Below are 15,830 nucleotides of genomic sequence, written 5' to 3'. Positions count from 1 at the left end.
GCGAGAGAAGAAGTGGCAACTGGGTAGGTCATAGCGTGGTACTGCATAGGCCATGAGTTCGTGGAAAGCTGTGCTTTCCACCAACCGAAAGGGCATCATCTCAAACGAGATTAGTTTGGCAATGTGGGCGTTCAAACCCAGTGTACGCGGATGAGAGACTGAGTACTTTCTTGACCTACTCATAGTGTCTGGGAGGGTGAGCTGGACTTGAGAGCTGCATATGGTGGAAGTAGCGGTGGACAGGGCGGACTGAGAGAGGGTTGATGATGGTGATGGAGTTGGTGTTCTTTCTGATGGCCTAGAATCAGTCTTTCGTTGATATAACAGTGGGATTCCCTGACTGCTGTGGTCTTGCAACGACACCTCAACATTTGCTGCTGTGCTAACCGGTGGGCTTACAGTGGGGGAAACAATGTAGCGTTGCTGACTACCTTCGTTGTGATCAGTTGCACATGTGGCACTTGAGGTTTGGTGTTGTGTCCACGCTTGCAAGTGCATGCTGGTTAAATGTCTAAGCATGCAACTGGTATTCAAATTTTTCAGATTTTTCCCTCGGCTAAAGGTCTTTGCGCACTTCTTACAGATAACCTTGGCCTGATCATGAGGATTTTGGTCAAAAAAGTGCCACACTGCACTCTTCCTACTTTGTCAGACATTTTGCGGCCTAGCACGCTGTGATCTTTTGACCCTCTGGACAAGCTGTCCAGCAACTCTTTTGATGTTTGGAACCTGTCTTTGGAGTGCTCCGGGCCTGCCAGATAACAGCTGTTGCGATGTCGATGTCTGCTGTGGATGCTCCTCATCTGAGCTATTGGAAGCAGCACCCTCTTCCCCCAATGGATGCCAATCTGGGTCAACAACTGGGTCATCCATCACCTCCTCTTCTATGTCATGTGCACCTTCCTCTGTGTCACCGTGTATGGTGGTATAGTGTGCGGGAAGGGGCACCTGAGTCTCATCAGGGTCAGAATCTGGCTCTGTACACTGCGAGGACAATGTAGTGCTCTGAGTGAATGTACCAGCAGAATCATCCATCAGCGGCTGTGCATCAGTGCACTCCATGTCAGATTCATCTTGGCCTGGGTAATTCACCATTTCACTTGATAATCCAGGCATGGTATGTGAAAACAGCTCCATGGAGTAATCAGTAGTATGGCCTGCGTCATCCTTCAATCTTGGTTGGGGTGAAGGACACAAGGAAAGGTGTGGTTCATGAACATGAGCCTCCAATGACGACTCAGTGCTTTTACTTTTTACAACTGAAGAAGAGGAGGCGATAGAGCTGGAGGCTGAGTCAGCAATGTAAGACAAAACTTTTTCCTGATGCTCTGGGAGATTTTGAATCTCTGCACACACTTTTGGACACTGGATGGACACTTTTGGATTGTGTGAGGCCCACTGATATCTGAGCGCTATGTGACAGGCTCGATGGCACAGCTGTGACCAAAGTGACTAGAGGATAAGGGAGATTTTGAATCTCTGCACACACTTTTGGACACTGGATGGACACTTTTGGATTGTGTGAGGCCCACTGATATCTGAGCGCTATGTGACAGGCTCGATGGCACAGCTGTGACCAAAGTGACTAGAGGATAAGGGAGATTTTGAATCTCTGCACACACTTTTGGACACTGGACACTTTTGGATTGTGTGAGGCCCACTGATATCTGAGCGCTATGTGACATTCTCGATGGCACAGCTGTGACCAAAGTGACTAGAGGATAAGGGAGATTTTGAATCTCTGCACACACTTTTGGACACTGGATGGACACTTTTGGATTGTGTGAGGCCCACTGATATCTGAGCGCTATGTGACAGGCTCGATGGCACAGCTGTGACCAAAGTGACTAGAGGATAAGGGAGATTTTGAATCTCTGCACACACTTTTGGACACTGGACACTTTTGGATTGTGTGAGGCCCACTGATATCTGAGCGCTATGTGACAGGCTCGATGGCACAGCTGTGACCAAAGTGACTAGAGGATAAGGGAGATTTTGAATCTCTGCACACACTTTTGGACACTGGATGGAACACTTTTGGATTGTGTGAGGCCCACTGATATCTGAGCGCTATGTGACAGGCTCGATGGCACAGCTGTGACCAAAGTGACTAGAGGATAAGGGAGATTTTGAATCTCTGCACACACTTTTGGACACTGGATGGACACTTTTGGATTGTGTGAGGCCCACTGATATCTGAGCGCTATGTGACAGGCTCGATGGCACAGCTGTGACCAAAGTGACTAGAGGATAAGGGAGATTTTGAATCTCTGCACACACTTTTGGACACTGGATGGACACTTTTGGATTGTGTGAGGCCCACTGATATCTGAGCGCTATGTGACAGGCTCGATGGCACAGCTGTGACCAAAGTGACTAGAGGATAAGGGAGATTTTGAATCTCTGCACACACTTTTGGACACTGGATGGACACTTTTGGATTGTGTGAGGCCCACTGATATCTGAGCGCTATGTGACAGGCTCGATGGCACAGCTGTGACCAAAGTGACTAGAGGATAAGGGAGATTTTGAATCTCTGCACACACTTTTGGACACTGGACACTTTTGGATTGTGTGAGGCCCACTGATATCTGAGCGCTATGTGACAGGCTCGATGGCACAGCTGTGACCAAAGTGACTAGAGGATAAGGGAGATTTTGAATCTCTGCACACACTTTTGGACACTGGATGGACACTTTTGGATTGTGTGAGGTCCACTGATATCTGAGCGCTATGTGACAGGCTCGATGGCACAGCTGTGACCAAAGTGACTAGAGGATAAGGGAGATTGGATTGCTTTTAAAAAAGCAGTTTGCGGAGCAGTGGGTAAACAGCAATGCAGGAATGTCAGGAAGCCTTAGAAGGCAGCCCAACAACCAACACCACTGATACACCACTATATAGCCTCCCCTTGCACTGCACACACAGTGACTGGTGTGTTGTGCAGGCCAAATCGCTAGCAGCAGAAGCAGTTTTTTTGTCTTCTTCCCTGCCTAATGCTCTCCCTACAGAATCAGCAGCAACCTCTCCCTATACTAAGATCGGCAGAAGTAAGATGGCGGTCGGCGTGCACGCCCTTTTATACCCCCTGTGACGCCCACCAAAGCAAGCCAATCACTTGCATGCCCTTCTGAAAGATGGTGGTGACCCGTGCCTATGTCATCACGTTGCCCACAGTGTCCGTGGATCCTGATTGGCTGAAAAAGAGCGCAAAACAAACTTTTGAAACGCGACTTTGGCGCGTAAGTCGCCGACCGCGTGGCCGACCTCATCCTAGGGTCGGGTTTCGTTTCATGAAACCCGACTTTGCCAAAAGTTGGCGACTTTTGAATTTTTTCGACCCGTTTCGCTCAACACTACTATTTAATGTATCCCACTCCTTGAGGTGTCATTATAATGAAATATTCACTGTTATTCGCGTCACCCGTCGGTGTTTTTAAAGATATGATTGATAGATATATATAATCACATTGCTCATTAAAAGAGGTTGAAGTGCATTGGCTATTACAATATAGTTGCTCTATACACGATGGGTAACTTTTTCAAGGGTTCTGGCAGAACTTTTTCTCAATTATTAATTAGTTCATTCTGTTCTAGCAGCACCTGTAGGGAGGGTATTTTAAGACTTGGTTCTTAATATTTATGGCTACACATGGCCTCCTAACACTAATTATCTCTCCTGATGATAGAAGACGCTTTGTCACACAATTTCCATCCATGAAGGTCATCTATGATGTATTTCCAGTATTATTACCAGTTCACAAAATTAAAAAAAAAATTAAATTTGAGACAGAAAAATCTAGGGAGCTGCAAAACTATTTCTTTTACTAATTTGTGGCAATATACAGTGTAAGTCAGATGTTAGCCAAGAATTGTTGGATGGATAATGAAGAAAGGGTCACCTTCCGTTTACATGCTGTGCCTACAGCTGGCCACAGGCACTAAATAGTTATAGACATAAATAGATGATTTGGCTTGTAACTATCAGCCCCAACATCTCTATTAACATGCTCGTTACATTTGGGTGAATGGTATTTCTATTTAACGGCAAAATATTCACAGAAAATGCTGGGAAAAAAAGCAAATCCTCCCGTTATCTTTTCATTTACTTTGTTTCTATTTTGTCTCATATTACAATTACAGTCATTAATACGGTCTTTCCCACACTCAGGAACGCTCACCGGCCGAGCACTCCTGTGCTCGCTATAAGAAAGCCGTTGACAGGGATCTCTGCCGGTGGCTTTTCTCCGGGAAAGCAAAGTAATTGCCAGTTTAAAATTAGGCATACTTGATCAACATCTCTCCCGACTAGAGATGAGCGACTTTGCCTTTTTTCGGGTCGAGTCGGGATTCATGAAACAAAAGTCGGGTCGAACGAAATCGGACGATTATCGTGAAAAGTCAAAGGCAGACTGAAACACGAAACCCAATGCAAGTCAATGGGGAAGAAAGGTCGGCAGTGAGTGGAGGACAGGAAACACACCTACAGTGCCCATTTTAATGCCAAAAACATCAATTCTTATTACTTAAGCTTGTCAACCTTAATTTACTTTATAATAATAGTTAGGCATTGAAAACTGGGGGTTATTTGGCTAAAGTTGTGGGGGGGGGGGTTGGGCTGGCTCCAGAATTTCGTGGGCCCAGGGCCAAAGAGTGTCAATGGGCTCCTTTAACACATGCCACAATTCATGATCCTCTGATACGGCAGAGAAATAGCGGTATAGTACAATGAAAAATACTTCATTTCTTACATCACATGACTGATATCCATTTTAAATTCTCCAATAGCTCCAAAAACAGACAGTATATTACTCCATACAGCATTATGACCACCGCATAGTGCGCTATACAGAGTAATGAGGCCCATATATTTCTCCATACAGAATCATTGGTCCCATATAATGTTCCATACAGTATATGATGAGCTCCACATAATGCTACAGTATATGTTGGTCCCCATGGATGAAGCTCCACTGTGTTATGGGCCCAAATAATGCTCCATATATAATGGGCCCCATTTCTAATGCTCCAGTGCCTAATGGGCCCTGGAAATGCTGCTCCAGTGTCTGATGTCCACCTTTGGAATGCTCCAGTGTATGGTGGGCCTCATATATCATTCTCCAGAGTATAGTGCTCCCCAAAAATAGCTGTCCCAACATTGAAAACAAATAAATAAGTCTCCTCGCTAGGAATCCCTGTGCTAGTCTGGACTCCTCGTCGTCCCCATCTTCCATCTCACTGCACTTGGACTGTTTAGGCAGAGGGCTAGAGACGTGATGTCATCGCGTTCTCTGACCAGAATATCACTATCAGGAAACGCGGAAGACGTCACGGCGGTGGAGCAGGGAGAGGTAAATATTTCAACTTTACAAGTGCTGTGATCCTGAGCAAGCAGGGGGGGCCCACTCGTTGGCGACGGCACTGGCACAGGGCCCCTCATAGTACGCCGGTGTGTCTGACGGCGGGTGTGCACCCTCACCGTCAGAGACACTTGATTCTACTATGAGGGACCTTGTGCCAGTGCCATTGCTAAACAGTGTGCCCACCCACCTGTCCAGGGCAACGGCACTCGCACGGGTGCGTGCGCCAGGTGGTGACCCCGGCCCTGTGGGGGGAGGCAGCCCAGTTAGGGAGGTGGAAAAATTGGCATATGTTGATGTTGGACATTCAGCAGCTGCGAATGGAGTAATTGGAGAAGTCTGCGGAAGAGGAGGACAAAATCAAGCCATTTTTCTGGCAACCTACGTGTCAGCAGTGGAGGGTGGGACAAAATCCTTTGAAACCCATGCATGATTCATTTTAATGAAGGTTAGATCATCAACATTTTGGGTCGACAGACGGGTCCTTTTTTCTGTCAGGATTGATCCAGCAGCACTGAAGACTCATTCAGATAACACACTAGCAGCAGGGCAAGCGAGCTGCTGTAAGGCATATTGTGCCAATTCAGGCCAGGTGTCAAGTTTACTGGCCCAATAGTCAAAGGGGAATGACCGGTGAGGGAGAACATCGATATGGGAGGAGAAGTAGTTTGTTACCATAGTTGACAACTTCTGTCTCCTGTCACTTTCGATCGAAGCAGTAATACCAGTCGTGTGAGCGGTACTTGAAAAATCAGTCCACAACATGGTAATGAAACCGCTGTGTCCAACGCCACTTCGGCTGTGTGCACCACGAACACCTCTTCCATGTTGCCACCTACGGCTTGTTGGAAAAACATCACGGCCGCTGTGTGCTGGGAATGCCTCAAACAAACGGTTTACCAGAGTTGCTTGTTTATTAGCCAATATTAGCTCTAGGTTCTCCTGTGGCATGATGTTTTGTAATTTGCCTTTATAGCGTGGATCCAGGATGCTGGCCAACCAGTAGTCGTCATCGTTCATCATTTTGGCAATGCGGGGGTCCCTTTTTAGGATCTGCAAGGCATAATCAGACATGTGGGCCAATGTTCCAGGTGTCAATGATGCACTGCGAGTGCTGGGTGGAGGAGCACTTTCTGGCAAATCCACATCCCTCCAGTCATGCACAAACCCTGTACCTGACCTTGCCATGCCAACATTTTTTCTTGCCCCCTGAGAAACATCCTCCTCCCCAAAATAATCATCCCCATCATCATCCTCCTCCTCCTCCTCTTCCTCCACCTCGTCCATGAGACTTCCCTGACCAGAAAATGGCTGACTGTCATCAAGGCTTCCCTCCTCCTCTTCCTCCTCGGCTGCAGACGCCTGCTCCTTAATGTGCGTCAAAGTTTGCATGAGCAGACGCATAAGTGGGATTCTCATGCTTATGATGGCGTCGTCTGCGCTTACCAGCCGTGTGCATTCCTCAAAACACTGAAGGACTTTACAGAGGTTTTTCAGCTTCGACCACTGCACACCAGACAACTCCATGTCTGCCTGCAAACTGCCTGCCCGTGTATCCTCCCACAAATGAATTACAGCCTGCCTCTGTTTGCACAGCCTCTGAACCATGTGCAGGGTGGAGTTCCACCTTGTTGCAACGTCGATAATTAGGCGGTGCTTGGGAAGGTGGAGCAATCGCTGCAGTTTCTGCATACGACTGGAGTGTACTGGCGACCGGCAGATGTGCGAGCACAGTCTTCGCACCTTATGGAGCAGGGGTGTTAACTCCGGATAATTATTGAGGAAGCACTGCACCACCAGGTTAAAGGTGTGAGCCAGGCAAGGTATGTGTCTGAGTTTTGAAAGGGCTATGGCTGCCACAAATTTCCGGCCGGCCGTTATCACTAACTACCTGGCCTGCCTCAAGATGTAGACTGCCCAGCCATGACTCAGTTTGTCGCTGCAAGTAGTCGGCCAGTACCTCCGCGGTGTGTCTGTTGTCGCCGAAACACATCATCTTCAACACAGCCTGCTGACGCTTACCACTAGCTGTTCGATAGTGGGACACCTCGTGTGCAACACTGGCAGCTGCGGATGGAGTGCTCATGCGACTGCGCTCTGTGGACGAGCTTTCGCTTCTGGAGGAGGAGGAGGGTCAAACGCCTACAGCCAACTGTTTCCAATACCGTGGGCTAGGCAGCACTGTCCCACCGCTGCTGTCCCCTGTGGACCCTGCATCCACCACATTCACCCAGTGCGCAGTGATGGACACGTAACGGCCCTGGCCATGCCTACTGGACCATGCATCTTTTGTGAGGTGCACCTTTCCACTCACTGATTGCTTGAGTGCATGGACAATGCGGTCTTTCACATGCACGTGGAGAGCTGGGATGGCTTTTCGCGAAAAGAAGTGCCAACTGGGTAGGTCATAGTGTGGTACTGCGTAGGCCATGAGCTCGTGCAAAGCTTTGCTTTCATCCAACCGGTAGGGCATCATCTCTATCGAGATTAGTTTGGCAATGTGGGCGTTCAAAGCCAGTGAACGCGGATGAGAGGATGAGTACTTTCTTGTCCTACTCAGAGTCTCTGGTAGGGTGAGCTGGACTTGAGAGCTGCATATGGTGGAACTAGCGGTGGACATGGCGGACTGAGAGAGGGTAGGTGATGGTGATGGTGTTGGTGGTGTTGCTGATGGCCTAGATTCAGTCTTTCCTAGCAATAACATTGTGATTCCATGACTGCTTTGGCCTTGCGACGACACCTCGACATTTGCTGCTGGTGGTATGCTAACCGGTGGGCTTACAGTGGGGGAAGCGATATAGCGTTGCTGACTACCTTCATTCAGAGCAGGTGCACATGTGGTACGTAAGGTTTGGTAGAAAGTCCACGCTTGCAAGTGCATGGTGGTTAAATGTCTAAGCATGCAACTGGTATTCAAATTTCTCAGATTTTTCCCTCGGCTAAAGGTCTTTGCGCACTTCTTACAGATAACTTTTGCCTGATCATTAGGATTTTGTTAAAAAAAAGCCACACTGCACTCTTCCTACTATGGAAGACATTTTGAGACCTTGCATGCTGTGCTAATTTGACCATCTGGCCAAGCTGTCCTGCAACTCTTTTGGTTTTTGTAACACATTTTTGGACTGCTACGGTCATGCCAGATAACAGTTGTTGCAATATCGTTGCCTGCTGCGGATCCTCCTCCTCCTCTTCTGAGCTATTGGCAGCGGCACCCTCTTCCCCCAATGGATGTCAATCTGAGTCAACAACTGGGTCATCCATCACCTCCTCTTCAATTTCATGTGCACCTTCCTCTTTGTAAGGTGCTATAGTATGCGGGAAGGGGCACCTGAGTTTCATCAGGGTCAGATTCTGGCTCAGTACACTGCGAGGACAATGTAGTGCTCTGATTGAATGTACCAGCAGAAAAATCTAGCAGTGGCTGTGCATCAGTGCACTCCATGTCAGATTCATCTTGGCCTGGGTAATTCACGATTTGACTTGCTAACCCAGGCATGGTATGTGAAAAGAGCTCCATGGAGTAATCGGTAGTGTGGCCTGCCACATCCTTCACTTTTGGTAGGGGTGAAGGACACAAGGAAAGGTGTTGTTCCTGACCAGGAGTCTCCAATGATGACTCAGTGCTTTTATTTTTTGAAACTTCAGAAGAGGAGGCGAGAGAGCTGGAGGCTGTGTCAGCAATGTAAGCCAAAGCTTGTTCCTGAAGCTCCGGTTTTAAAAGTGGTTTACCTACTCCCAGAAAAGAGAACCTTCGAGGCCTTGTGGAGCCAACACCTCCTGCCTTAGGTGCTATTGTGCTTTTGCCACTACCAACAGATGCAACACCACCACCACCAACGGGACCAGTTGGCAACCCCCGCCCACTTCCATGGTGTCTTCCACCATACTTGCTCATTTTTGTGAAAATGTACCCAAAATACCACCAGCTATATGGTACTGTAAAACAAGGTAGAAGCTGTATTTACTATTGGTGAGATTTTGAATCTCACTATAGATTTGAGGACGCAGAACTATTGTCTCTGGCCCAGTAGAGATTACACCTCAATGTAACAGACTGAAATTGGATGGTGTATGACAAGGTGTAGGGTGTCTATAGGATTGGTGAGAATTTGAATCTCACTATAGATTTGAGGACGCAGAACTATTGTCTCAGGCCCAGGAGAGATTACACCTCAATGTAACAGGCTGAAATTGGATGGTGAATGACAAGGTGGAGAGTGTCTATAGGTTTGGTGAGATTTTGAATCTCACTATAGATTTGAGGACGCAGAACTATTGTCTCTGGCCAGGAGAGATTACACCTCAATGTAACAGGCTGAAATTGGATGGTGTATGACAAGGTGGAGGGTGTCTATAGGATTGGTGAGAATTTGGATCTCACTATAGATTTGAGGACGCAGAACTATTGTCTCTGGCCCAGTAGAGATTGCACCTCAATGTAACAGACTGAAATTGGATGGTGTATGACAAGGTGTAGGGTGTCTATAGGATTGGTGAGAATATGAATCTCACTATAGATTTGAGGACGCAGAACTATTGTCTCTGGCCCAGTAGAGATTACACCTCAGTGTAACAGGCTGAAATTGGATGGTAAATGGCAAGGTGGAGGGTGTCTATAGGATTGGTGAGATTTTGGATCTCACTATAGATTTGAGGACGCAGAACTATTGTCTCTGGCCCAGGAGAGATTACACCTCAATGTAACAGGCTGAAATTGGATCGTGTATGACAAGGTGGAGGGTGTCTATAGGATTGGTGAGATTTTGGATCTCACTATAGATTTGAGGACGCTGACAATGATGCTTTCAGTCCAAGTATGGACGCAGGCAGCCTAATAAGCAAGACTGCTGCACAGTGCACACACAAAAGGATGGAAAAATGAACCCTTGGTAACTGTGCAGAAAAGAGGAAGAAAAGTATTTTTGCTTTTAAAAAAGCAGTTTGCACAGCAGTGTGCAAACAGCAATGCAGCTATCAGGGAGCCTTATAAGGCAGCCTAATAACCAACAGAGCTGATGCACAAAAATATAGCCTCCCCTGTCACTGCACACAAAGTGTTGTGTTGTAAGTGGAAATCGCTAACAGCAGAAGCAGTTTTTTGGTTCTTCTTCCCTGCCTAACGCTCTCCCTACAGAATCAGCAGCAGCAGCAGCTCTCCCTATGCTAGTAAGATGGCGGTCGGCGTTCACGCCCTTTTATAGCCCCTGTGACGCCACACAAAGCCAGCCAATCACTTGCATGCCCTTCTCAAAGATGGTGGTGACCGATGCCTATGTCATCGCATTGCCCACAGTGTGCGTCCTCCATCATTGGCTGAAAAAGGGCGCTGGAAGCATCTTTTGAAACGCGACTTTGGCGCTCTGGTCGCTGACCTCGTGGCCGACCTCACGCTATGGTCGAGTTTCGTTTCATGAAACCCGACTTCAGCGAAAGTCGGCGACTTTTGAATATGACCGACCCGTTTCGCTCAACTCTACTCCCGACGATCAGTTGTCTGGCACCCCATATACATTAACACGGCAGACAAATATCTCGATATTTAGTGGGGTTTGGACGACATTATTCTAATGGGTATGGGGGCCTTTAAGAACATGTGATGCTGTTTCTGGAATCGTGGACACCCCCTTAAAGACTCTCAAAGCCTATCATACATGATAAACATATTCAGTACAATGTAGCCCCAACAGTGCCAATTATAAACTGGTCATTCTGAATTTAGAACTATTTGTCTAAAATGCTGATGATGAATGAGACACTACATAAAAACAAATGAAATTAGAATAGGTTTTCTCAACCAGGGATATTTTAAAACCTGCGAGATATGAAACAATTGTAGGATTCTTAATGAGATACATTTTTTGCCAGTCATTCCTCTATAATTGTTGGCAGTGGATTATTCAGGATACTCTCCAAGCGTGTGACAACAGAGCTTCTTTATTCAGGAGCAATATGTGATAAGCTTAATAGATCACAAATAAATCATTTGTGTGTCTCTATCTGTGCAGCATCTACAGCAGGCTGCTTCTTTCATACACAGACACAGGAAAACTGGAAATACAGTCACAGGCTCTCCCTGTGTGAGCCTCTGGGAGTTTTTTTTTTGCTCTAACTTTATAAACAGCACACAAATCTAGCAACTAAACACTCATTGACAGGAATGGAGTTGTTGCAGCAAACATATTCCAACACCCCCACTCAACAACTACTTATCTTGTTAGTCCCATTGCAGTTGTGAAGTCCACAAACGTGGCTCTTGATAATGGCTTTGTCATACCATCGGCTATCATCTTGTCAGACTCGCAATAAACAAACTCGAAGTACACCACGTTCCACTAAGTCACGTAAGTGGTGATGTTTTACATCAATGTGCTTAGTCCTTGCACTAATATTCTCACTGCTGACAAGTTTAATGCATCCTTGGTTGTCCTCATAGATAACTGTTGGTTGAGCTAATAGCTTGCCGAAATCTTCCAAAAGTTGTTTCAATCAAATTACTTCTTGATTTGCATAAGCAGCAGACATACTGTATATTCTGCTTCTGTAGAAGATAATGCGACTGACACTTGTTTTCTGCTGGACCAAGAAATTGAATTTTCTTCTAACTTGAACAAGTAACCACTTGTTGATTTCTGATCACTTGAATCTCCAGCCCAATCTGCATCCACATAACCTCTGAGAGTGAGATCCCCTGATGCAGATATCTTAAAATTTAGCCTTTGAGTTTCTTTAAGATATTGATGTGAATACTTTTCCGCTCAATGATGACAAAAATATTCTTAGGGTGATACCTTTATTGGCTAACCAGAAAATAATATGTTTGCAAGCTTACAGAGCACAGTAGCTCCTTCTTCAGGCAAGATAACAAATGGATTAATAAGAAAAAAGCACAACATTTAAGGGATACTACAGTAGGATATTTGTTCAATATATAACACCTGGATTTATGACTCACTACATGGACACAGTTCACACTTCCACCAGAAGGACTTCAGACAACTAAGAACATCATTTCAACTGCCTCTCCATTTGTAAGAAAATGCTAATTCGATTTCCTTGACTCATCTTTAGGAGGCAACACACCTCCCAGCTAATGAACAAATATCCTACTGTAGTATCCCTTAAATGTTGTGCTTTTTTCTTATTAATCCATTTGTTATCTTGCCTGAAGAAGGAGCCACTGTTCTGTGAAAGCTTGCAAACATATTATTTTCTGGTTAGCCAATAAAGGTATCACCCTGAGAATACTCAAGAGCATGCCTAAACTACAGTCAATGTCCATTTCTGTAGCAATGAGAGCCCACTTAATTTACGGGATGCATGTCTCCAGAAGCAAGAGCTGGGCACAATGTATGGGCACTGCAATGTACTGAGCTCTACAATGTACGAATACTTCAATGTACAGGGTACTACAATGGTAGATTTGTAATTTTCACTAAGCAACATCCATTGCTGCTTGTTTCTGGAAAACACCCATGGAGTCATAATTGTCACTACACCTGTAGATAAATTCCCAGAGGGGTGCAATTTCCAAAATGGGGTCACTTGAGGGGGTATTCTGCTCTTCTGGCACTTTGTGGCTCTGTACATGGAGTCTGCAAACTATTATACGAAAATTTGTTCACCAACAATCAAATAGCGCTCCTTCCCTCCCGAGGCTCTCCGTGTGGCCAAAAAGTACTGTACAGCCACATACTGGGTATTTCCACATTCAGATGAAATTGTGTAACAAATTTTGGTGCCAATTTTGGTGAAATTGTGAACATTTAGTATTTGGGGGCTAAAGCAAATTTTTATGGTGAAAATGTAATTATTTTTTTCACCGCCCAATGGTATAGAATTCTATGACACGCCTGTAGTGTCAATATGATCACTGCACTCCTAAATGAACTGAGAGATGTAGTTTGTAAAATGCTATCATTTATGGAGGGGAGGTTCTCCTGTTCTTGCACCTCAGGGGCTCTGTCAATGTGACATGGCCCCGCAAACCATAACAGTAAAATCTGCCCTGCAATATGGCACGCCTTCCCTTCTGAGCTTTGCACTGTGCCTCAAAAGCAGTTTTTGACCACTTATGGGGCTGTTGGCGCACTTAGGGAAAATTGTGTAACAAATTGTGCTGTTCGTATTCTCTTAACACAATTTTTGACAATTGGGACCAAAGCAACATTTTATTGGAAAAATGGTAATATTTAATTTACTTAGCCCAATGTTATACAATTCTGTAAATGTCCTGAGAGTTAAAAATACTCTTTACTCCCCTAGATGTATACATCGAGAGTTCTAGTTTCCAAATTGGTCACTTGTGGGGGTTTCTGTTTTGGCATGTCAGGGGCTCTTCAAATGTGACATGGCGTCTGTCACCTATTCTAGCCAAAATGGTATACCTTCCAAGCCGTACCATGCACCCAAACTACATATGAGGTTTTGGCGTATTCAGGAGAAATTGCATCATTCATTTTCTCCTGTTACCCTTGTTAAAATAAAAAATTTGGCGCTAAAGCAACATTTGTGAAGGACAAATGTGATTTTTTAATTTTCACGATGCAACGTTATAAAATTCTCTGAAGCATGTGAGGGTTTAAGGTGTTCATCACACTTCTAGATAAATTCCTGGGGAGGAAGGTGTAGTTTCCAAAATGAGGTCATTTTGGGGGTTTTCTACTGTTTATGCACATCAGGGGCTCTGCAAATATGAAATGGCTACCACAAACTTTTCTAGTCAATTTTGTGTTCCAAAAGTCAAATTGTGTTCCTTCACTTCCAAGCGCTGTTATGCACCCAAGCAGTAGTTTTCCACCACATATCAGATATCAGCGTACTCAAGATAAATTGTAAAACAAATTTTGCAGTTCATTTTCTAATGTTACTCTAGTGAAAATGCAAAATTTGAGGTTAAAATAAAATTTTTGTGGGGACTTCCATATTCTCTGTGAAGCACCTGAAGGTCTTTGATGGGTGCAGTGTTAAGAATGGAATCATGTTTGGGCATTTTTTGTCACATAGGTCCTTTAAAGTCTCTTCAAATGTGTTTAAAAAATGGTTTTGCAAATTTTGCTGGAAAAATTAGAAATTGCCGATTAACTTTTAACCCTTCTAACTTCTAAACAAAATAAAATTATGGCTCCAAAATGATGCTCATGTAAATTAGACATGTTGTAAATGTTATGTATTATCTATTTTGTGTGATATAACAATCTGGTTTAAGGGTGTAAAAATTAAAAGTTTGAAAATTGCGAAATTTTCTAAATTTTTCGCAAAATTCTGATATTTGCACAAATAAGCCAAAGATTATCAACCTAACTTCACCATCAAGATGAAGTACAATATGTCAAAATACAGTGTCAGAATCACTGGGGTACATTGAAGTGTTCCAGAGTTAGTGACACTGGTCAGAATTGAAAAAATTGGCGTGGTCAGGAAGGCGAAAACAAGCTCTGGGGCAAAAGAGTTAAATCCTGTATTTTTGTCGTACCAAATCCTTATCCACAGCCTCTATTATTAATTTTCTGTTGTCTCTGAGCTAGTTAAGGAGACTAGCTGCTATGATGTGTCCCATACACAGCAGACACAAGGATTCCTGATCTCCTGTCTCTGTGTAGACAATGTTCAGAAGGAGCAGTGACATATAAGACATTCTATAGCAGTATTGAGCAGTGCAGCTGTGAATCTAGCACTGAGGTAAGATAAAACATTTAACAATTTACTAAAATACATTAGTAGCAGCAGCATCTGGGCGTCTTTTTACTACTGTTCTTCATACTGTTCCTGGCTTCTCATCCCTGCTACCATCTACATAGACTTCAATTGGCAGTTGTAATTTGATTCCTCAGTTAGTTAGAAGTCTGTCTTTTCCTGACTTAAACACAAAGGTTTTTAGCCATTTTTCAGAGTGAAAATTGAGCTTAGGAGTCAAGGGAAGGAGAAGTGGCTAATAAGTGGAGAAAGAAGGTATTTTCTCCAATAAGATGTGTTGCAAAGTCTTTTATATTGACTTGCACTTTTGATTTACGCAAATTTTATTGAAACAATGCATAACTTTGCATAAATCGTATTGAGCACAACTCATTGTAGCAGATATATGTACAATGAAAAAAGTTATTTTGTCTCCTATTATGTGTTTTAACAAAAAAAAGAAGAAAAGTTTCTTACCAATTGGGTTCACAAGTGGTTCCAATTTTACTTGTTGTGTAGCTACTCCATCCCATGGTTGGAGGAATTGTCCAAATAAAAGAGAAAACCCATACAAATAGGATACCAATGGCTGAATGTTTCCCACGAAGAGGAAGATTTCCTAACGGCCGGCAAATCACGACATACCTCTCAAAGGCCAAGATCGACAAGGACCACAAAGCTACAATCCCTGAAAAGCAAGATAGAAATGTAAGAGATTCAAAATCTTCATAAGCAATGAGAATTCTGAATAGCATTTATTGACCTTCAATAAGATACCCCATACATTTTTATTCTATT

At 44.5% G+C, this 15,830-nt stretch overlaps 1 protein-coding gene across 1 annotated transcript in view; it reads right to left on the bottom strand.

Annotated features, from left to right (window-relative positions):
- Positions 1-15,830, bottom strand: part of LOC141049766 (opsin-VA-like) — a 70,506-nt gene that overhangs the window by 41,731 nt on the left and 12,945 nt on the right. The window contains exon 2 of the mRNA XM_073546508.1: positions 15,510-15,720. Coding sequence (XP_073402609.1) covers positions 15,510-15,720 — 211 coding nt within the window. The remainder of the gene's footprint in view (positions 1-15,509; positions 15,721-15,830) is intronic.

This window comes from Dendrobates tinctorius, unplaced genomic scaffold (genome assembly GCF_039654945.1).
Source record: "Dendrobates tinctorius isolate UK_male_01 unplaced genomic scaffold, ASM3965494v1 ptg000147l, whole genome shotgun sequence".
NCBI lineage: Eukaryota > Metazoa > Chordata > Amphibia > Anura > Dendrobatidae > Dendrobates > Dendrobates tinctorius.
The sequence above is the reverse complement of the archived record's forward strand: the minus strand, read 5'-3'. Positions and strand labels throughout refer to the sequence as shown.